The sequence below is a fragment of the Fulmarus glacialis genome, unplaced genomic scaffold (genome assembly GCF_000690835.1).
Source record: "Fulmarus glacialis isolate BGI_N327 unplaced genomic scaffold, ASM69083v1 scaffold9816, whole genome shotgun sequence".
Classification (NCBI taxonomy): Eukaryota; Metazoa; Chordata; class Aves; order Procellariiformes; family Procellariidae; genus Fulmarus; species Fulmarus glacialis.
The window spans coordinates 13,229-37,311 of NW_009220030.1; the positions used below are offsets into that span (position 1 = coordinate 13,229).

Below are 24,083 nucleotides of genomic sequence, written 5' to 3' on the forward strand. Positions count from 1 at the left end.
TTAGTGCCAAAGTTCAGTTTCAGCACCATGACCTTCCTAGCTGCTTTTCCATTACTGTTTTCTCAGTCAATCAGCTTAATACCTGAGTGCAGCCTGTTGGTGTGTTCCTTCTGTGCCTGGTCTTACCAAAGGCCGTTTCTCAGCAGCACCATCTGACCAGCTTCTTTTTGGTCTCGTCTATGATTTTGCTGCAGTGCCCGTGTTCACATGCTGGCTGTATGCTGGAGAGTAGAGTCCTCTCTGAAAGCAGCAGAGGAGAAACCAGGTGCTCGTTGTTTATAAGGAGTGTCTGACTTCGCTTGTAAATTTGGCCTGGAAGGAGTGTGCTCAGTTACCAGTGGGAAGTGATGTGCATGTCATCTGGTCAGCTCAAAGTATAGTGGGAGAGTTGAGTATCCAAGCTGGAGGGTACTAACTTATAAAATCTGAAGTCCAAATGCATACAAATCGTATTCTATCCTCAGGAACTGTGGTGTCCCTCATAGAAAAACCACCTGGTGGTTAAATTTCACATCCATGGCTCCAGACATGATGTAGCTAGTTGTTTTAAAAAATTTGAAATCAGTGGGACATGGGCGAAAACAGTACCTGAACTGCGTTGTGGCTAAAACTTTGCGGAAAAAAGCTTGACTAAGGAAGATGCCTAGCATGGACAATTTTGGCTTGCCTCATCAAAAGTCACTGAATTTATGCCAGGTAAATTTGGTTTTGCCTGGAAAATTTGCTAACATATAATAATTGGCAACATCAGCGACACCACTTAAATGTGTTTGTCATGGATTTAAGCGAGAATTGTGTGTTACATGAGAAAAGCATTTAGTCCATAGATTGAAATGTTTTCTGTCATAACATGGTAAACAAGATGCTACAACATAGTAATTTTCTATGTGAAAAGGTTAGAGGTTTTCTAGTGTCTAACTTGAAAATTATGTTTTAAAGATGTTTGTATTAACTGATAGTTTCTTATTTTATTTAAGTGTCTGAAGAAAACAGGAAACATGGAAGGTCATAAGTAGTAAGTACCTTGATCATTTTTTCTTATTATAAAGAGTTAATGGTGTTTGGCATGTTGATTTGTCACTGCCTGAGTCTATCACACATTATGTTCTGGCATCTAGTATTTATATGAAGTCACTGGTAGACATTCTGATTAAAAAGAATAAAAATTAAAAATTAAAAACTGCCAAAGAATGGAAAAACAAGTGACTTGACTAGGTAGAAAAATAGCATGTTATCAATTTCCCGCTTAATGGAAAGAAGTGTATGAACTCTCGTGTTTCAAGAGGCTTTATCTGTGGTCATCAACTTCAGAATAAAGTACATCCTTCTTTCAGTTATATTTTCTGATTGTTTAACGAAACCTAAGTATGTCCATGATTGCTTGACACAAGATCCATTTTAAAAGGTATTGGCAAGTGTCTACCAGTAAAAATTGTCCACCAAATATTTCGGTAATGTGATTATGAATCTTTCATTATCTTAAGCGTAAATAGGAGCCAGTAAATTCTTCAAATGAAATTAGAAGCTAAATTTGTCTGTAGTGGTAAAAGATTATATTCCTCTTATTCCTTCAATTGGTTTATCAGTCTCTAATTCAGGAATCTCTATTAATCCCAGCAATTTTTTTTGTGACCTCATATTAATAACTCATTTTTATTCCTTGCACCATGCCTCCAGAATCACTAGTCACCTCAAGTGAGGTAGATATCAAGGCTGGTTGACATCAGATGAATTATGGTGTTTTCTTCACTTGACCACTGAACTGAGATATCAGTTATTTGCACAGCTGTTGCAGAAGTTAAAGCACACAACTAGCCAGACAGCTAGGGTCTTTAAACTGCATTGTGAGCAGCTTAATTACTATTTTTAAAGTAATACTATTTTTATTAAACTCTCGTATTCTGTTTTCTCATAATGCAGGGGGATCTTGTTATTTATTAGAGGTTGTAGATTTTGTATTTTAAAGGTGCAGCATATATTAGGTCAATATAGGCTTCACCTAACTTGGTATGCTGCCTGTTGTCAGAGTCTTTAATGGTTTGTTTGTGCAGAATTCCACATGAAATGACGTATGTTTTGCATGTGTGGTTTATTTTGTGCTGTAGCATGAAGAAGGCCTTTATTTTAGTTTTAATGAAAATCATAAATTAAACTCTTGGAACTAATGTTTGGGTAGAATTAAATGGGTAAATATCTTTGCTTTTAAAGTTTGGAGAAGAAGCAAATAAGTGCTGTGTATAAGTGCATTTTGAATTTTGTCCTTGCTCACTTCCAGTTTAATTTCTTATCTTCTCTTTGGTGAGTAAGGCACTGTCTCCTAATTCACTGATTAAAAATAACTAAAGCAAGTAACAAATCCCTGTGAAACAAACTTCCTTTTCAGGTTAAACTCTGTCACTAGTAACTATGTAGGGCAGATGTGCCACCCTTTTGGGGAACATTTGTACCAATGGCTTGTTGTTTCAGAATGGCCGTAGTATTTCACAGCAAGCATATATAAATATATGTGTGTGTGTGTGTGTGCGTGTGTGTCTTAATACATGACTTGATGTGTATGTTGGGTCTGAAGACCTCTTCGGGTAGCATCCCTGAGCTGTCTGTGTGTCATGAACAGAGCTAGTGGGCAGTATCTCAGTAATGAACCACAGTTTGTCACTCCACGGGTGGAGAGTGTCTTTTTTCAAGATAAACTTAACCTCTTTAATTTTCCTGAAGTATTTAATATAGCAAGTTTTAGCAACTGTTTACTTCTAAAGATCTGCAAAATCACTGCAGCTTTTTATATATGCACGTAGGGAAAAGGCATGTACTTTTGCGGAAATTAGTAATGGAGTAACACTTCCTGAAAGAGATCAAGATTTCATTGTAAGGCTATATTTTCTATTAAACCATCTTGGTATGGTTTAAATATTGTGGAATATGGAGTTTGTCTTTAGGTTGAACTTTTTATTAGGTCTGCTACATTAGGAATGCAGAATCATCTGTCAGTAGAAAATAATCCTTGAAAAAAAGATTACCTGTTATGCACCCACAATTGTCATATAGTCATTACATAAAGACGTGAGCTATCTATCTTTCACATAGCAAGCTCAAAAGAGATAAGTGTTCTTCTAATTCTTTATTATTCAATTGTAAAAAAGGGAGGGCAAGAAGTAGTCTAATTCCATTCATAAAATGAACTTTGTAAAATCCTGGCACTGCTGAAATTGCATGAAAATTACTGCCTGCTTAAGCAACTCTGCTGGTTTACTTGAAACTCTCCTATTAGTTATATAAAAATAAAAAGTTAATTCCATGGGCTATAAATCATTCCATAACGCATTGGGAAGAATTCTTTGCAGCTGATTATTTGGCAGTACTACATGCTAAAGACCTTCAAATTGAAAGCAGTGTATTATTTTCCAAAGTAGGATGGGAAATATAGTACTAATTTAATTGCTTTGTTATTAATGCATAATGAGGAAATGCATGTTAGAATATACGTGTTTGCATGCAAATGCAATATTCTTGATGGAAGTGTATTAATCTAGCATGTTAGACTTATTTTTTAAGCATTCTATTGAAGTTTTGTAATTTTGTTTCTTACTATTCTAGCAATTATCCAAGGGAATTTTATGACCAATATGCTCAAAGCCAAGATAAATCTGTGGTCAATAAAATGCAACAGAAATACTGGAAAACAAAACAAACCCTTATAAAAGTTACAGGAAAAAAGGAAGATGAACATGTTGTGGCTTCAGATGCAGATCTGGATGCAAAACTAGAGGTTTGTAATGTTTACATAATGTGTATTCTCTATTTCTTGATTTTTAAAATGTTTTCATTTCCATCAACCCTCTAATTTGTGTACACATAGTCTATAATAGTGTATATACATTTTTATCATTCTTTTCTTATAGTATCTTTTCCAATTTTTGACAGAAGTACCTATATGAATACAGGGGATATCGTGGACACTGTATGTCCCTCAAACTTTATTTGGAACCTAACATCTCTCATATTTATTTTCAGCTTTGGGGGGCAGGTTTTTTCTTTTTTGTTGGCAGATGGGAGCTGGGGATCATCCTTTGTGCTTATATCAGTCGTTCTTATCTTTTGCTTATGTCAGTTTAAGACTTTTTTAAAAAATAGTATTCTATAGTATATACAAATGACATTCTTTATACAGTTATAAAATACCACATATACCAGAAGAACATGCAACATGCCAAGAAGGAGCAAGGCGCATAGTGCGCTCTGCTCTCTGGAGCTTTTGTGCAGATAAGTGGGTTTTGACGTGACCAAAGAAGCTTCTGAAAGTCTGTAAAGTGTAACCAAAAGAAGCAATCCTGCTGTGTGACAAATACAGTCCTACTATCATTATCCTCAACCCCACTGGAAAAAAACCCCTAAAGTTCTACAAATTGAAGAGCTTGAACATCTTTGACACAAAGCAAAAGATAGAGAATGGACTTCTGAAGTGTAATAATCAAGTTAGTGTCCAGCTAAGTTTTATCGGTACTGTTCTGTTACATAGGGTAAAGGTTTTGCCTTACTGGTTTTCTTGCAGTTTCTTAGAAAATTGTTGACTTAGGATTCTCAGTTTATTCACGTTTTAGCTGAAATACAAGAGGCTGTTCTGCCACAAACAAATCTTTGTAGTTCTAGCTATGATAGTGATAACTTATAATGTGATGATTCTAGCTGTAGGGGTCTTCATGATCGGTTATAAATCAAGAGTAGTGATGCAAAACAAACTGGAAGGATGGAACAATATTTTATAAATATATACCTGAGTTTCTATCATGCTTACTATGTTGTAGATTAATCAGGAAGGATGTTTGTTAGCTCAGGTGGGATTGCAAATAGGGAAATTTGTGTTTACCAGATAAAAAACTATAAGCATATTTTCACTTGGACAACTTCTCAACTGCAGGTCACGCTCTCAGTTTAAAAGACAAGACCCATGTAAATGTACAGGAAGTTAAGCAGATGCAAAGGAAGACAGTTGCTGTGCCAGTAGTCTATCTTGCTTATATTTGTGTAATGCTTGGTACAGTGGAGTTTAGGTTTAAGTTACAAGTTGGAGGTTTTAGACGGACAGACAGAAAGAGTAGTAATTTTTCTATTTCCTGGAGACAATATCCAAACTTAGTCAAGACTGACTTTTTTCCTCTACTTCCTTTGGCAACTGCTGCTTTATAAATTTGGTTAGAAAACTGGAGCTATGCCAGTAAAAAGTTCAGTTTACATCAATAACTTTCTATGTTTGCATACCAGTGCAAGTTCGTTCCACTAGGCTTTGCAGTATTGAAAATTCAGTATGCATATTGCCACACGTGATAAACATGATAGACATTTTGATAACTTTTTTCTCTACTGTGAGTTTTTATAGAAACAAAGATTTTTACATCTTCATACATATCCAAATATATCAATAAAAGAAACCCCAACATTAGTAGTTTGGTTAACTATCAGCTGTTTAGAATAGATCTGTTTCCAAAATTATTTTTGTCTTTATTTTCCTTTTGTAAGTTATGATTGGTATGTCTGTAGTTTCAGTGGACAACTTAAGTGAAAGAAAAGCACAATTGATAAGGAAAAATTACTTTCAAGCTGGAAAGATTACTCATTGTTCAAGAAGAAAATAGTGATCCCTAATAATTTCTACAAAAAATTAAGTTCTTTCTTGTATTTTAATCATCAGCGTTTCTTGCATATGCTTACAATTTTTTTTGTGTATTTTGTTTCAATATCAGCTGTTCCATTCTATTCAGAGAACGTGTATGGAGTTGCTGAAAGCAATTGAACTGTATCAAAAAAGGATTTGTTGTAAGTATGATAAATACAGTAGTTAAAATGATAAGGAGGTCTGCATTATGGAATCATCGAACAAGAGGAAAAGTAAAAATGAAAATGGGGAGCTACTAGTTTCATCCTATCTAAAAATAAAGATAACATTCCTTGCAGTCAGCTAAAGGCAGACTTGCTTATTTGCGAGTGAAGATCTCCTAGTTCTTAAGTTTTATATTTGATATTATGTAGTGATAGGTAGCAATAATTATGGGAGAAAGCTTGCTTTTTAAGTTGGTTTTTTTTTTTTCGTTACTTGCTTGGCTTGTTTAAATTCAGAAGTGTCTTGTCTAAGAAATCCTAACTCTGTTTTGAACTGGTTTAAGTTTTTTTAATCAGGATTGACTATGAAGAATATTGGGCTTATTGCTAGTTTTGTAATTAAGTTATCCATGCTATTACGATGAATTTGATAATGCTGACTTGGCTGTAACAGGTATACAGTAATTAGTGGCAGTCATTAGTGAGAGACAGGGACCTCATTTGGGAAGTTTCAAAGAGCAGGTTGTACTAAATGACCTCTAAGGGTTCTCTGCAATCAATATTGTTTGATTATCTGCTGCTATGATTTCTGGCCTGGAAAAGAGAATCGAGCTTTGGAGACATCTTTCAATTTACTTTCTTTTGTTGAATATTATCCATATTTTCTCCAGTCTTTCCTTCTTCTTTTGCCTGGCCAAAGAGTCAGAGGTTTTCAGGATCTGGAGGTAAAATTAGAATACAGAATACAGAATAGTAGTGTCTTGAGTTCAAGAAGTGTTGCACAGTAGCAGGTGAAATCTCTGACGCAAAGATGTGCATGCAGCACATTCTACCAGAGTGTGCTGTGAGTCTGCATTGGATTTGACTGTCAACATTTGAAAAAATGACAAGAGGACTTTAAGAAATCTTCTTTCATTATATTAGGCCATTCTCCTTATTGATAGAGGGAAGAAATTGGTCCTATAGGAGACAGCTGCTTTGGAAGACTAATAGATGAGGCCATAATGAAATGTTTTTGTAAGGATGTGAGATCATGAAGACTATATGATCCCAGTTTGGAAGTAGTCAACAAGTCAGTGTAATAATTTCAGATATTTGAAATATAAATTAAAAAATACTGTTTGAATTATGTAGAATGTTAAAATTGTAAAATAATCCTGCAAAGTAATTTGAAAATAAATGTTCTTTAAAATGAAGTACTAGATTTTTCATATGAAAAATTCATTTCTGTAGTCAAGCATGGAAAATGGAGAGTGAGAGAAAAGCAAGTGAATGAGCTTTGGGTAGTGTAACTCAGAATTCGCTTCAGTGAAAGTATGCTACCAAAGATCAGCTGAGGCAGTCCAGGTGGTAAAAAAGGGTTAAAAAAAAAAAACCCAAACCCAAAAACCAAATAAATCAAAAAACCCAAGGCTAAAAGATATTATAATCAAGATTGGGCCCTTTGTATAATCTAACCAACCTAATTCTTTTTTTTAATAAAGAAATAGCATGTTTTTCCTGTTGTCTTTTGGCACTGATGGAATTTTGTCATTCTTGTTAAGTATATCAACAAATGTCTCGAGTGAATCAGATCTTCTATTTAATAAATGCAGGAATTCCATGAAATTATTTATTTTTTCTGTGCTGTAACTTAACCTGTTTGATACTAGGTCAGTTTTAAAGCTGTTACGAACCTATTAAATAACGTGTTTGACCACTCATTTATTTTTCGTTAGTTCTGTCTCAGGAAGAAAATGAATTGGGGAAATTTCTTCGATCACAGGGTTCTCAGGATAAAACAAGAGCAGGAAAAATGATGCAAGCCACAGGAAAGGCCCTCTGCTTTTCTTCTCAGCAAAGGTATATGTGTCAGAATTACTGTCTGATTTACAAAGTACATGGGATAATGGTAGTTGATTCACCGTTGGCATAATTCATTTTCCCATTTGAAATGTGTGAGGAGCCAAATGATAGGAATGTTGTTATTGACCAAACCTGCTGTAGTATTGGCCATATTACTGGCTTGCTCTATGTAGTTTTGCCTGATGCTGTTTTTTGTCTTATGGACCTGCTATGTCTGTGTACCTCCAGATCACCCACCTGTGCCTGTTCAGCTCAGCAGTTCTAAAGCTGTACAGCTGCATCTGCACGGCCTCTCTAGCAGTGGGATTGTAAAGGACCTGATGTCAGGTCCCACTCCTGCTTGGTGGCACTTCTCACTCTGCAGAGAAATGCTACAGCAAGCTCGTTGTGGAGGTGTCTGGGTCCTGGGAGGGCAGGGAAATGGTTAAGGGAATGCCTTTTTCTGGGCCATGGAGTCTCATACCTCAAGTAGATGGAGGAGAAAGGAGGAGTCTGGATGCCATTTTCTGCTTTAACCTCACACCATGAAGTCTCCCAGGAGAAGATCCTAGATCACCACTGAGCTCATGTAGGTTGGGTAGAACCAAATCAGTAAAAGGTAAGGAATCCAGAGGGACACACATACACACAAACACATGCTGTTATCCAGAGCGCTTGATGTCTCACTGACCCTGTGTTTGCTCAAAGAGTTTAAAAGTAACAGTACCTGATGGCATTATGAGTATTATGATGCTTTTTTTTAACAGTATTGGGACTGTGAAAGTTTGAAATTCACCATCATTTGCAAGGGAAAATTCTATTCCATGGTATTTTACAGGATTTTTTGGGGCTCTTAACTATTGTGATACTTTCCAGCTTTAGCTTAACATGCAGCTGTTTGGCTCAAAATAAAACATCGCATACAGAGCACTGGGAATTTCGTATGTTTATCTTGGGCTAGAGTTTGGTCATTAGCACATACAGTAACAGCCATGTTAGGCACCTTTGAGCAAAAGTCCTGATGATTTGCTTCTTTGTAAAGCTTATCTGTTTATAGAAATCCCAGTGTATGACATGTCTACATAAACTGAATTTTCCTTTGAATGGCTGGGTATTTGTAGAATGAGAAAAAATGTGGGGAAAAAAAAAAGCCACACTAAGAAGTTCATATTTTATTGTATCTCTTACTCAATGCATTTTTAAGGCATCTTTTTAAATAAACTCATATAAAGATAAAACCAACTGTTTGTCTGTCTTCTCTTGAGCTATCCTCAAGCTCACGTTGAGGTTGGGACTGCTGTTATTTACGCTACATGCCAATAGCCAGCTCGTAGCTGGAGATCAAGAAGGCGCAATTTGCTGGTTACTGGAGCTGAAATTGGGAATTCTCTTATGCCTAGGAAGTCCCTAAGTAGCACCTTAAACTAACTCTACACTGGTGTGGAACTGATTGAACCCATTCCAGTGAGGTGGCTGCTGACAACCAAGAGGAAAGGAGAAGCAGCAGGAGGAAGCAAAGCAAAAGTTGCAGTAATCCTGTCTAGTTTTGAGATCCCATTAGGAGCTGAAGTGATGGCATAGGGAAGACAACAGTGTCCCCTACTGCCTTTCCAAAGTGTAGTTGCCAGAAGAAACATTTAAGAAAATGCCTAAAACCTTCCAAAAGATAAACATCCTTCAAAGGAATTGTTCAGATTTCTTTTAAAAAAAAAAAAAAATCAGATAATTATCTACTTGACAGATGACTTCTTTATTTACATGTACATTTGAAGATTAAAAGGCTAATGGAAGTGCTTTTTCTGGGGCTTAACATGACAATCCTGATACATCTGTGGTATGTATCCAGTAATAAATTACCTTAGGTACATTTTTAGAGTTGTTAAATGCAACTTGCAAAGAGGAATGTTAATAGCATACATACAAGCAGCTTGGCTAACTAAAATACATATATGCATTAGAAAAGGTTCCTTTTCCACTCACATGTGTAAGTGAAAGGTCACTACTTGAATAGGAAGGTTGCAAACACAGTATTCGTGCAAAATTACCCCGTTCATGTGTACCCCCAACCAAGTTGTAGAACCATCTGAACATACACTAGCACTTAAGTGAACTATTTTGGCTGTGTATGTTTTTTTAGTTGCTAGTAAAGTGTCAGTAGTTGCATTAATCCGTCTGCCTTTGTGGAACAAGTTCTTTAACATGTTCCTTTCCTTCCTTTCTTTCCTTCATGCCTTCCCCAGATTAGCACTGCGTACGCCTTTGAGTAGATTATATCAGGAGGTGGAGACTTTCAGATACAGAGCCATCTCAGACACATGGCTGACAGTAAACCGAATGGAACAGTATCGGACTGAATACAGAGGAGCTCTGCTTTGGATGAAAGATGTGTCTCAGGAACTGGATCCAGATCTTTATAAGCAGATGGAAAAGTTCAGGAAGGTATGAAGTTTCGTGTAGTTTCCTGGAAGGGGATGGCTGATGAACAGCAATGAAGCGTGGTTTTGATCCTTCTGAGGAAGACATAATTCAGCAGCATTAAGGATGCTATTTATCGTAACTAATCTTTTCTGTGTGACAGAACTCCAGTTAATCTGATATGAAATATAGTGTCCTTCACAGAGTGGGCTGTAAGGAAAGATATGGTAGTAAGAAACAGCATTTTTCAGTAGTCTATTCAACTTCAGCCTAAATCTCTATAATTTAAATAATATGTATTTTTAAAGAAGGTTATCTAATTTTAAATACTTAGCTGTGATACCTGAATGACTAATGGAAGAAAATATGTCTGCTGTCAGCCAGGCAAGGGAAAATGGATTTTTGCAACTAGAAAGTACAGAATTAACAGAAATGCTGTAATATCTGCTGCTAAATTTTTGGGTGCAGTTAAAAATGAGCATTTTCAAAATTGGCTATTGTTGGATTTTGGGGCCAAGTTGCAAATTTGGAATTTGTTTTTAAGTTCCTTGTGCAGTTCAGCATGACTCTGGGCAACTGCTAAACACTAAAGCTGCTAAGAATGCACTCTCCATAAATCGTCTTCATTCAGTGTCACTCAAATTTGCTATACTCCTCCCCTCCCAAACAGCTTCCAAAAGTCACAAGTCCTAGGTGGTATGCAGATTTGCTACCAGGTGCAAGCATAGAATTTATTTGGACTGATCCTGTCCCAGTCGGTTCAGGAGTGCTCACGAGAATTTCACATTTTCTAGTAAGGCTCTAGGGCCAATTTTGTTAAAAGACTATAATGTTCCCAATTTGTTGTTTATAAATCTTGACTATTAGGAGGAGTTAGGATCCTAGGTATAACATGGTGGCTTGTGCTTTGACTAAAGGCAGTAAAAAAACTTACAGAAATTGTGTGATAATTGAAGCAGAGGCCTAATAACAGAAATTGTATTAAAGTGTACATGCATGTGCTTGTGGCTTAGAGACAGGTAATGTACAGAAGAGAATCCCTGTTCATCGATGGCTTGAGCAGTCTGTGACTGAAAGTGTTTGGAGATGAAAGATACTTAATGTGGGTTTTTAAAAGCTTGAATAAACGATCCTAACGGGAAAGGACTGGCATGCATCTAGGCTATGCCATTTTTTTGTAAACTGAAGTGGTGACAATAGCAATTAAGGAAGGGGTGGAACAAATGAACCCCCAGCTAGTCATCTAATCTTTGTTTAATGCTTCGGTACAGGATATTCCTGTAAGTCTTGTGGCACCAGACATGTATTTTATTATGCCTTGTGGGAAATGCTTATAATGGCAAGTTCTTGCAGGTAAAATAATTGGTATGGTCTTGGCCTCAGCCAGTTGCTTATGTATAATGTTTGATTTATTAGAAAAACACTTAAAAAATTGAATGTTAGAATGAATAAAGCAGTACTGGTAATGGTCATACAAAATTGATTTATAGCTTTCTTGCGAAACAAATGCTATGGAAAGTATAAATTATATAAATGGCGAAGTAATTAAAATAATGTATGCTTTTGTAACTGTAGTTAAAAAGTTAGATGTGAATTTTCAGCCATCTTGGGTTGCTGTGCTTCAAGATCAGCAAAAATAAGGTGGGTTTTTTTCTTTTAAAGCTCTCACAAAACTTAGTAGTAAAAATGTGGAAGTACTAAGTATTTTGAAATATTTCTAGGTCTGAAATGAGTTATATTCTGACATAAAGAAATAATGAATGTAGATTCTAAAATTCTGTAGCGTTACCTCAAATAGTTTAAAAAAAAAAAAAAAACTTGATAAGGTCTTTTGAACCTTTCTTTCTTTCCTCCGACGGGCTGTCAGCTGAAAACCTTTCAGATCACATTGTAATGCAGAGAACAAAAAGCTCTATATTTTGTAGCCGACACAGTAAAGAAATGCCCTTGGTATCCACTTCCCTACATAACCCATCTGTGCAACAGGCATATCAAACCAGTCTTTGAAGATTTTAACACTTGCAGAAAGTAAACTTTTTTCATTTTGGAGAAAAACCCCCAACATTACAAAAATAAAATCCTCAAGAATAATGTGCCTAGACAAGACACAACAGTTTGTTTTTAGTGCTTTACGAATGTAGTAGGCAAACAAAACTAATGGTGGATACTGTAGTCCTAAATAATGAAAGTAGAGGACTTATTTTTATTGTCTTTTTGTTCTATTCTTGCTTGCAGATCTCAATTGTGCCATAGTGTGGCAGTGTAATGCTGGGTTTTTAGGGCTTATTTTGGATCTGTAACAACAATTTAAGAAGTCATGCTAGTTTTGTGTTGAGAAAGATATCATAATTACTGATGTAAGGTTTTTGGTTCTAAAGTATACCATCACCGGAGAGAAGTGTTTGATCTGGAGCTGCATATCTAGTGATACACCAGCAAGTAGTTAATGAAGCTGATGCTGTTGGAGCACTTGAAAGAAAGTTTTCTTCAGACCTCTAATTATAAAAATCCTCAGTATTACTTTAGTAAACATCTCTTTTTATTTCAAGTAAACAGTGCTGGTTTAGTGATCTTTAGTGCACCTAGTGCATCAGCAGTATTTATATCACTTGGTTTTAAGACTGTTTTTCAAGTATGTAGCCTTTTATAATGTAATCCTAAATGTATCATTATGTATACAGATATGGTACTTGTTTTTGGAGACCAAAGCTAAATCAATCCAGATGGGTTTTTTTGTACCTTCCCTCAGAATAGCTCAGCCTAAAAGATCAATAGTTGAGTCAGTATTTTCAGAGCTGATAAAATCTGAGTTAAAACATTGGCATTTTTGTAGCTCTCTTTCAAAACAATGAGGTACTTGAAAGAATTTTCTAATGCTGTTCTCAAGGCATCAATCTAAATATGTGAGACCCGGCAATACTGCCACTTCCAAAGTATCCCAGAATGCTGCAGAACAGCCTTTTTATGTTGTTATTTAAAGATACCCTTGTGATTGTAGCTACTTGAGTCAAACCAAAGAAACAGGTGAAGTATTTACTTTTGCGTGCAGAATTCTATAAATGCTATGTACCTTCATTCTTTTTTTTTTCCTATTAACAGTTTTTATGGACACTCCAGTGCTGTTCTAGATATAGAGGTCTTCCATCCCAAGTTCAGAGTTTGAAGTGTTGCTTGAGAGAATCTAAACAGCGCCTTGGCAATGCTGTGATATTTAAAGGAATTTGAAAGAGATAACACCCCTTTACCAAATTCTCCACTACTGATCAGGTTTTTAAGGTTCTTAAATGCAGGCTGTTTTTTTCTGTCTGGTGACTGTACACTACAGCATGAGCTCTGCCATGATGTAAAAATATAGACCAAATTGCCCAAGTGCTGATAGTCCCCCAGTGTCCTTCCTCCAGCTCTGAAAAAGTTAAGCTTTTCCGTGCATTTCCTGAGAATCAACGTGCGAATATGCAGAGTGATAGGCTATGCCCCGAGGCAATAGCCTCCCATGTGCAGCCTACAGGAACACAGAAGAGGCTCTGCTGTTCAATTTTACTTAGCTAAGCTATCTCAGATGCTTATACAGTGCAATATAGACAAACCTAGACATTACAGTGCCACCTATAACAAGTAAAAAGTGAGAGCTGAAAAAATTATCATGCTGACCTTTAAGCGAACTATAAGAAAAATCACATCTGTGACATGGCAGGATATATATCATGCTACATTGAAAGAGCAAATGAATCCTTTCTATATTTTTTTTTTTTTACTTCCATCATTTTTCTACTCCTCTGCTTCCCCTTCATTCTGAGGCTTGAACCAAAGCTGGAGTAAGTAGCTTTCTAAATACCCACTGACCATGCTGGGATCCCTGAGACAAGCCGCACTGCAGCGGTGTACTGAGAACTGGGTACCTGGGGGGTTGGGCTCTGTTTCTCCCTGTTATCTAGTCCTCTCTGCTTTGCCAAAGCTGCTTTCCTAGGAGCTCTGCTTCTGTATGAACCAAACGAAGCTCAGATCAGAGAAAGAATAGGTTGAAGCTGTGTAAGGGTAAGGAGTGATGCATGGGCTGGTTGCAGCAGAGCTTTCTAAATGCTATGATATTCATCTGCTTGGAATACAGTGCAAGTCCTGTATCTATAGTACTCAGATATTACAGCAGTAAATATCTAAGTTTGTAAAACAGTATGTATGAGATGATGGGGTACTGTCTGGAAAAAGAGTTGGGTTTTGATCAATATATTTGCGTGGGATCTGTGGGAGGAACAAGTAGCATGGTTTGTGCTGTGCCTCTTCGTTCTGGAAGGTTAGAAAGGCCCCACCCCACAGTGCGGAGCCCTGAACTACTTCAGTGGTGTTAAAGAAGTGGACTAGATCCTACCATGGACGAGAATTGTCAGAATATTCCCCAGAAGATCCTGAACACTTGTAGGACCCTTAATGCCTAGCTGTTACTTTACATGCAGCTGTGGAGAAACTTGCAAGCTTGTAGCTGAGTTGTCTGGGCACAGTTTGTCTCGAGTTCTTCCTAGTTGTAGCACTCTATATACTTGAAACAAAATTAATGCCCTTAAATGGCATTTTAAAGATAAATCTGGCAAGAGAAAAGGAAAGGCGGTGAGAAAAAGGAAAGTTCAACAAGAAGAACTCATAATGATATAACAATAGCTCAAACTGTTGTTTTTATAAATGTACTAATGTAGGGAGTGGCTGATCTATGAAAGTTCTCTGTTAAATGTCTTTTAAGAAATAAAGGTTAAAGCTTGTGTGGACAGCTGGGGAATAATGAAGATCTAAATAAATCCATTGATTAAAAGGTCAGAAGGGAAATGCTGAAGTATATGTATTCATTGTAAAGATCTCAGCAAGTGTGGATACGATACATCTGCCGCAGCCTTACAGGGAAGGCTGTTCCCCTGCTGTCCCCTTGGCTACTAGCACTGCCTGGTATCAGTGCATTTTGGCTTGTGTGATGATGAAGGGGCTGCACCCTGTTACAGCATCATCTGCTACATCTGCTATTCACCTATCTATTAACATCAGCTGCAGACAGACCTCCAAACCTGGAGGCACTGTGGAAATGTGCTGGAGGATTTTTTCTTTTTTTGATTCTCTCTTACATTTTGCAGAGCTGAGAAAATGCAAAAAGCCTAGGGAAGGAGAAAAAACAAATATGATGCTCATCTTTGAAATAAGAATAGACTTGGCAGTTGCCAGCCTTGTAAACTTAATTTCAGTTCCTGGTAAAAAAATGAAAAGAAAATCTGTAGGCATTTAGAGGCTAACAAACTGAACAGTAGGTAAACAACACAGGTTTATAAATAATACTACAGATTTTTTTTTGTTATTTTGCATTTTTAATCAAATTATTAAATTAGTAGGAAAAAATTGCAAATCTGGATTGTTGCAGTTTCTTATGAGTGATTACTGGAAAAATGAATTTAACTTTGCTAGAAAAATAAGAGCTCTCAGGAGCTGAGAGTTGAGAATATTGGCTGAGAGACACTAAACAAAGTTTCAGAGGATCATAGAATATAAAGATGGAAAATACCTTAAAGATCAACTAAACTCTCTTCCTGCCAGGACAAAATTGTGCATTTGTAATATATTTTCCAAGTCTTTTTCTACATATAATAAATATAACTCGGTTGAGGGTGACACTCTTAGAAGTTTTGTGGTTATTGGTGATGTTCTAGTTCAATTATTAAAAAGTCAACCAAAAGAAAATGTGCTAATGATAATTACATCTGCAGACGATATTGAGCTGGAAAGCCTTTTGGTTTTCCATGCAGCAAAGTATACCAGCGTCTCAAAGAAAAATGTCTTTGGCTGTTGCAGTCACAGTGGTGTAATCAATAGACTCTCAGCTGCCATAGTTACAAATAGCAGTGTAAGTGATTGATGTTTAGAGCCAGCTATGGTAGTCACTGTTTACCAACTTTGGTTTTTAAAAATTGGAGAAGGAAAAAAGGAAAAAAAAAAGAAAAGAAAAAAAAGGTTGTAGACAGCAGTTGTCTCTGCTTCTTTTTAGGTGATACTTGTTAATTTCCAAGGCTAACTTCATCTGGAAAACTTAAAGCACATTTGCCTTTAGTTGACAAAAAAGTAGGCCTTTGCATGTGAGAGAGCAGGTGATGATTGTTGTGCTCTGGAAATGTCAGAAAGATCTGAGTAGCTTTAGTAGACCACACGTTAGATATGAGATGTGTGGCACTATAATGTGAAAAATAACATTGGCTTTCATAATACCTATTAGGAGTGTGAGATCGTAAAATCTATCGCTTTATAGTCCATCTTTATCACTCTTGGTTCAAAATCTTCCTTAAAAAAAAAAAGCCCCCCCAATCTGTTTGCTGATTTGGATTTCTGCTGCTCATTAAATGAATAGGTGAGATTCCAGGAGATCCAATAATACTCGCTGCAAGATAGCTGCATACTCTAAAATTAGTAAGACAGTGTCACACTGCACTCTGAGATCCACATCTTAGTGTAGCAATGTGATGGCAGAGATAGAGAGATAACAGCATGCTTTTGCACTATGATGATAAGCAACACCTACACATATCACTTCTTGTGACATGCCTGTGCCACCAAGAGTATGTTTGGTTTCATTCTGATAGGGAATAGCAGTAAGAACATTATTTTTTAAGTGGTTTTTTAAGATGAAAGCATATGGTGTTGGAGATGTTAAATTTAATAATTTACCTGGAAGTTATGGTGGTGAAAACAAAACACACACAAAGTGCTCTTTATACAAAATCGTAGGTTTTGTTGTGTCATTATTGTCTCTCCTTGTAAAAGCAGATGGAGTTTCAGTGCTGAGCATGTTTTCTCTGTGCAGTTTCTGCTGTAATGTTTTTTCCAGGTTCCAATGTCAAATTCAGTAACATTAAGTGGAGAAACCAAAACATTCCGAGATACTTTACATACAAAATGCTCAAGCATTTTAAGGCAGTTGTGAAAGATGCACATTTTTTGAAAACGTGACCTTAAGCAGAAATGTTCTTCACAGTGTAAGCATTTTGTAGTCTTATAACTTTAAATTACTATTTCAAGTAGCATTAGTAAGAATCAGGATAGACAATAAGATAAAATCAATTATTTTCTGAAGCCATTTCATGTATATTAAATATCACTGATGATTGTTACTGGGTTAAAAGCAGAGTAATAATCTGTGATGGAGATGCCCTTTTAAAAGCATAAGAGTATGCCACTTAAAAATAGAAACAGGCTTCTTGGAACAGATTACATCATCTTAAGAGGTATTGCTTGTAGAATATAGTTGCTCCCAGAGATTGATGCTTGCCCTTGAGAGGCGCTTCATCATCTGTTCAGCTATTTTTAAGAAAGAAGAGTCTGAGGTGAGGCTCAGCACAATAGCTGTAAAATAGACTAAAATGACATGCTAGACTACAGATACAGTATATTTTTTAACAACCTTGTTTCATGTAACCTAGCTGAAATCAAAAAAAGGAAGACAGTTTAATTATTGTGCAGTTTCAGACTTCTATTTATTTCAAGAAAAGGCAGGCAGACACATCCTAAAAATTTCTATTCACATAATTAGCAGAACTTGTTTCAACAGCATACAACAAATATGTAAAAAAATAAATTATTTAAATCAGTAGTAATGTTAAGTCCAACTTTAACATATAAATTATTAGCCCCAATATTAAAAAGGCACTCTCAAATATGATGTGACAAAAATTAAACTCCAAGAATTTTTCTCACGTCTAATAATTATCGAAATGTGTAAGCATTAAATGTAATATTGAAATTTAAAAAAAAAAAAAGGAACAACTGAACACTGTTTTCACTTAATTATTCTGCTGTGTTTTGGTCTTAAAATCACAAAGAAAAGATGATTGCCTAGACAATTTCTATTGCTCACATGAAGACTCTAACGCTGTAAACTGGTCTGTGTGGGCAAAGCCCCTAACCCATGTGGATCCTTATGTGAATTCAGAACCTAAATGAAGTGTAAAAATGTAAACAGAATAGGTTGTGAAAGGAGGAATGAGATTAGGAAAATTCCCTCAGCCTTAATAATCTGAAAAGGCTAGGAGGATAGCTAAAGAAATATTTTTTAAAAATAAATGAAATACAGATGTGACCGAACTGAGAGAATTTTGCAGGAGAGAAGAATAAACAGGAAGGGGAATACAGCTGTTGGGGAAAACGTTGTTTACACAAGAGAACCAAGTTTTTCTATGGTCGCCACTGCCCAGGAATTCTTCTTATACTTTCCTAAAATGCCTGGGCACATACATAATGTAGTCCATCTGCTTTTACTCCATAAGGCCTTTGCTGTTCAGTTATGTGCTACATAGGCTCTGAATGATTACAAAGATGCTATGTTTGATTTTTCTCCCTCACTTAATGAAACCAAATTGAAGATAGAATTAAGAAAAAAAAAAAAAAAAAACCCAAAACAAAACCAAAAAACCCCAACTGTTCTAACCAGGAAAAATGGCTAATATGCCATTTCATCTCTGTTTTAGGGATATTCTACCTGAAACCTGCTTAGATTTCAAATGTTGTTTCTTCTGTGAAGTCTGAAGAGCACTACAGAAAGATTTGGGGTTTTTTTTATAAGTACAATCTTTCTGAGTTTGTATCTGGACAAAATATAATTAAATTATTTTGAGGGAAATAAGGCATACTTATTGATGTATTAAATGCCAACCAGGAAACTTATTAATCATCGTGCATTTATTTTTCTATTTAACAGCATTTTCAGTTCAGGTAATATCATATAACTTAGTTGTGTTTATCACTGGTAAACTGGAGCAATAACAACGCACAGGATTATGTACAACAGACATTGTGTTACACAAGAATCATGATTATTAGTGGGTGCCATTTCAAATTCTATGCTGAAAGAGGTTAAATGGAAAACAAAACCCAAAAACTCAACTATAGGACTTCTACTCCTGCATTAGCACTGTAGGCAGAGTGGCTTTGCGCTCAGGACAGTGAGAGCATCTGGGGACTAAATATTAAAGGCAACTTGGTCATCATGGTGATCTTTTTACAGGTATCTTTTTTGGAGTGTTGGTTTCACATCCAGCTAGGATTTGCAGCGTATGTGTCAATGGCGTTCCCTGGCACTTCTTACATCTGCCTGTCCCACCACCCTTTGCAACGGCCAGGAGGATCTTGCAGGCCAGCTTACTATTTTATGGTGCTTTCACTGGGGAGAATGTTACTGCACCTGAACTTGAGCTTTTCACATTCCTTTACCTGATTCCAGTTTATTCACTCCCCCCATCTGCCTACTCGAAGGGACCCAGAGCCAAGTAACAATCTTGCTCAGGCCCTGAAGAATTTAAGTTGGATTAAAGAAACTAAAAATATAAATGATGTTTTCTAACTATGAGAACATTCCATGTAAAGGATTCAAGAAGACCTCCAAAATATCTTCAGTAAATGAGATAAACTGAACTGTGTAATTACTAGATGAATAAAATCAGGGACATAGTAGAGAGATTAGTTTTATGCTATATTACAATTTTCTTTACATCGCCCCTCTGGTCTTTCAGTATTCAAAGGAAGTAATTACCTGTCTCTGTTTCCTGCAGGGGCTAACTGTCTAATTGCTCTCCACTTGCCAGCATCCCTCCCTGCGCCATGTGTGCCAACCATCCTTTGCTCTCAGGTTGTCTAATATAATTAACACAATTGAGTTATGATAAACTCAGCACTTTTAACTCTAAGTCCAGGTTACTTCTGATTTAGAGCTGAACATGATCTTTCAGACCTGAAAGCTTATATCTTTGCTTTTGCCATTTATTTTGGTCAGCCTGCTTCTTGCTACAAATCTTTGCAACCATTTTTGGCAACTTGTAGCCTTTCATCATATTAATAAAATGTGACTCTTTGTTTTCAGACTACATAAAGTTATTTGCATCTGTGCGAGGAACTGTTGGATTTTATCAACTTCCTCATAGTCATTTGAGGAGAGGAGGCATTCTAAGTTATCAGGACCAAACTCTTCCCTAAAGAGGATATATGTTCATGCACAAAAATGTGCACCCATTTGCAGTTTAGCACAGTATATGTCCAAGCACGCTGTTGTGGTAATTACTCACAACTGCAGACTGACAGATGTGCGCTCACTACTAGAACTACATTTGGGGCTCGTAATGTATAAGTCTATCCCAAAACTCTGAGGTAATGCTACTTAGATGAATGTTGTCCTGGTTGCAATTTGAGTCTTCTGGTCACAAGAATAGGAAAATCATTGGTAATTGTTTTCTTTGTATGTCCTTGCTGCAAGGTCTGTATAGTGTCAATATGTGTTTTTTTTTTCCTTTCAGCCTAGTAAAGCACACATCCTGGGTTTGACTAATACTGAAACTTGTTACCAGCAGAAAATTGAGGCATGTATCTAGGCTTCTTAAAGTAGAAAAAAGCAGACCTTCTAGCAAGGCTAGAAGCTATATATTTATTGCCTCCCCTTCGTTTAAATGGTCATTTCATGTTTGTTCCCTTTTAAAAATATTTTGCATATTGATCCAAGCTGTAAAAATGAATAAAATTACTGTGAGAAACCTTTCCATCTTAATAGCTTGAGGAGCATGTAATGTTCTATGCTAGCTGATAATCAGAGAGTAGCCAAAGGGTGTAAGCTCCGAGCGGTAGAGCTGCCGTCATACAGTTTATTCCTGTAAAGACCCAATGTGGACGAGTTAGGAAGAGAGGCTGCGTGCGCTCTAGCTCTTGGCTGTCACATACCTGACTGCATGACAACTCTCTCCTTTGATACAGTTTGAAGTTAAACAGATTAACCATGAGTAGTTTGTCTTTATGCTGGAGAAAAATAGAGGAGAAGCCTCCTGCAGCCAGCAGTGGTGTCAGCTGGGATGTAGCTGCTGACTGCAGCTGTCTGCTTCCCCCTGTACCCTCCTTTGGAGCAAGAGCTACAGCTCTTTGGGTCAAAACACTGCTGGGGTCGGGCCCTACCCTGCATACAGTGTGGACGCATTCATTCGGAGCTGGTGTCTTTCTTCACAGGCAGAAGACAGGGAAGTTGGTAGGTAACATGTAAGGAGCATGGGGCTATGTATTTGAAGAGTGGGGGAAGAAGATTTTTTGGTAAGGAAAAGCCAGGAGTACACATAGCCCTTTTTCCGGGGAAGGTGTATGGCTATGCAGAGATGCTTTTCTGAAGGGTGATGCCTAAATGGAGCTGAACTGGTACAGAACTCTGTGTAAACTCTCACTGCGTTTTGAGAATAGCATCTATCAGTTTAGCTTAAAAACGTATTTTCCTCAGCTTAAATTCAAGTACAGAACTCTTAATTTGAAATGTCTTGTGTAAACACGCTTAGCATCTTTTTAATTCAAAATAATTTTTAAAACAGTGTAGTTAAGCTGCAGAAAAGTAACATACCTTCTCCATTTCTAGGGTTGTGGGCTCGGAGGCTCTTGAATCTTTTGAGATGGGATGACTCAGTAATGTTTTTTTGCTTTGCCTGCTTTTTATGTTGTGCTATGATCTTAATTTCAATAATAATTTTGAGTGTGGTTCTGAAAAATTGAAGACTGTTGCTGCTTTCAGGTTCTTAAATGTTACAAACTTTCCTTCATTTTACAGTAAATAGTGGTTGGAGTTGTGAAAGTGATCCACATCTTATATGTGATTTGGTTGCATCCTGTATTTGATAGAATTTTTTTTTAAAAGCTGACGTATTGCCTTTTCTATGTATATTCCATTTTATGTTTTGTTGCAATGAACTCATTGCTGGTAGAGCAATTGGATTAATATTCTGGAACTGCAATGTGCTGCTCTGTTTGTGAAAGCTGTTGTGAGGCTTAAAGCTAAAGATTTTGTTGTCTGGTTTTTGGCTGGATGAACTTGCTGGATTGTGCTGAGAAATGTAACTTTGATCAGGGCTGTGTCCAGCTGCTGGATAAGTGGAAAGGATTCTGCAGAGGCTGCGCTCTCACCAAATGATGTGCTGTGTCTGCCTGCACTGGGCCATGCTAGAAGGGCAGAAATCAGGAAGGAGGAGGAAAATATCTCCTTAATTCATGGTAATTCCTTAGAAAAAAACTTCAGAGGTTTTCTGTTGCTGTTGGACTGTACCTTTCAACCTGTTTTTTTTTTTTTCCTGTAAAGGGACTAAATTATTTTTTAATAATGGAGGAGGAAGTGTATTCCTGTTGCTGCAGGGCAGCTGCTCAAAAAGTTGTTATTTAGCACAGAGAGCAATATAACTTGCCACAGATAGTTTTCATGTCTCAGAGAAATTTGATTTGGATGTAACAAAACTTTTTTGCTGCAAAGACACGTTTGGATCCAGGTCTTTGCGCTACCATAGTATTGATAGTAGGAAGGAAAAGATGTCAAATTCAAGTCAAAAAAATTAAACAGGCAATGAAAAAACCACATTCTCTTGAGACATTTTCAGTTAGAACACCTCGTTGACTGAATAGCAGGAAGACTTTTGGCGTATGAATTTAGAGTATCTTTAATTGATGGGCCTGTTCTGATTAAATATCTAACCCAGTAGTAGGGCTGCTCCAACAATACTTATTTTTAGCAATAAAAAAAATAAAAAAGAGGAAAAAAAATTAGCTATATATACTTTTTCCCAGAGGATTCGTGTAGACAATAACACTATTCAGTGCACCACTCCCCTCTTAAATATCATGAGTAAAAGTTTCACTCGGCAGACAACCCTCTAAGACTTGAGAGAGGAGTGTTGCCTGCACGCTTGGGCAATGGATGCTGGAAGATAAGCTAGGCCTGTCCAGGTAGATGCTGTAGGTTTTGGCAATCCATTTCCAAAATTCAAACACCAGGTCTTAATATATATGTAGACTTCTGTACTAGGGGGTACAAAATTTTATGAAAATAAAGTACTGAGATCTGAGCTTCTCTCTGCACTGCAGTTATAATTGTAGAAATGTTGGAGCATCTCAAAATTGTCCCCATCCCTTCTCCAAATGAATCTGTGTGAATGCAAAGCTGACATACTGTCACACAGTTACAATATGTGAAGCATTTGTACATGCTTTCTGTTATTTAGGCATGTTTGGGCGTAGGCAGTGCTTGAATACACCCTGGCAATTGAAACTGAGCACTCTTACAGGTACAAAGTTATATAACTCAGCGTGCTTTTGAATTTTGATGATGCAAAATCTGCTGTTACACAGGTGTTACAGAGATTACTGCCTTGTTGGAAAAGCTCATTTGAAGTATCTGTGCTGCCTTAGACCACAGAACAGAAAGTTCTTCCACCATGACAAGGCACTGAGCCAGTCTGAATCCAGCATAGCAAACTCACAAACCCGCCTTGACCTGCAAACGTGCCTCAGGGTTACCTTATTCGTAAGGATGGGCACGTTAGTTCAGACAAAAGTCCACTGTCTGTCCATCATCTGTCTTCCTTGGTGACCAATGCTAGCAACCAGGGAGTTGCATAGATAGTGGCATTTTCTTGTAGTACTGCGACCAGTGGAGGCATCATAAGACATAGTGCTTGGGTTTTTTCTATAAAATTGTCCAGTTGCCTTTTGAACCAATGTGAATTCTGTCCATCACAACAGATCACTGTGATCGGAGAGCTGCCCTACTGACACAGATGTTGTGTAAAGATCCACTATACTTGTGCTGAGTTCAAACGGCTAGTTTGGTATAATGCCCTCTGGTTCCTGTGTTGGCTGAAGTCTGGTCTTCTACAACTTTTATATATATGGTATGATGGACTTCCATCATACTCCTCCTTAGTCATCTCTTTTTTCTGGGCTGGAAAATCCTAATCTATCATTCTTTTTACAGAAACTAATTTACATCTTTGATCAGACATTTCATTTTCACCTGCTTTTTTTTCCCCATTGCTAAGCCTGAACTGATCTGCTCTTGCAGATCCAACTTGGCTTTGGGTGGAAGAAAAATACGGAGTGAAAAAAAAAATCTTCTTGTCACTGTATATTATTTATGGAATCACATGCATAATGTGTGAAGAGGTTCTCATTTTCCCCACCCCTAAAGAGACACAAGAGAGTTGGAAAAAGTACATTATAAAACAGCAGGA

General features: G+C 36.9%; 1 protein-coding gene across 1 annotated transcript in view; it reads left to right on the top strand.

Annotated features, from left to right (window-relative positions):
• Window positions 1-998: 998 nt before the first annotated feature.
• LOC104078814 (islet cell autoantigen 1-like) overlaps window positions 999-24,083 on the top strand; it is a 42,202-nt gene continuing 19,117 nt past the window's right edge. Inside the window, exons 1-5 of the mRNA XM_009580598.1 lie at window positions 999-1,015; window positions 3,595-3,766; window positions 5,739-5,811; window positions 7,533-7,656; window positions 9,879-10,077. Of these exons, the coding sequence (XP_009578893.1) occupies window positions 999-1,015; window positions 3,595-3,766; window positions 5,739-5,811; window positions 7,533-7,656; window positions 9,879-10,077 (585 nt within the window). The remainder of the gene's footprint in view (window positions 1,016-3,594; window positions 3,767-5,738; window positions 5,812-7,532; window positions 7,657-9,878; window positions 10,078-24,083) is intronic.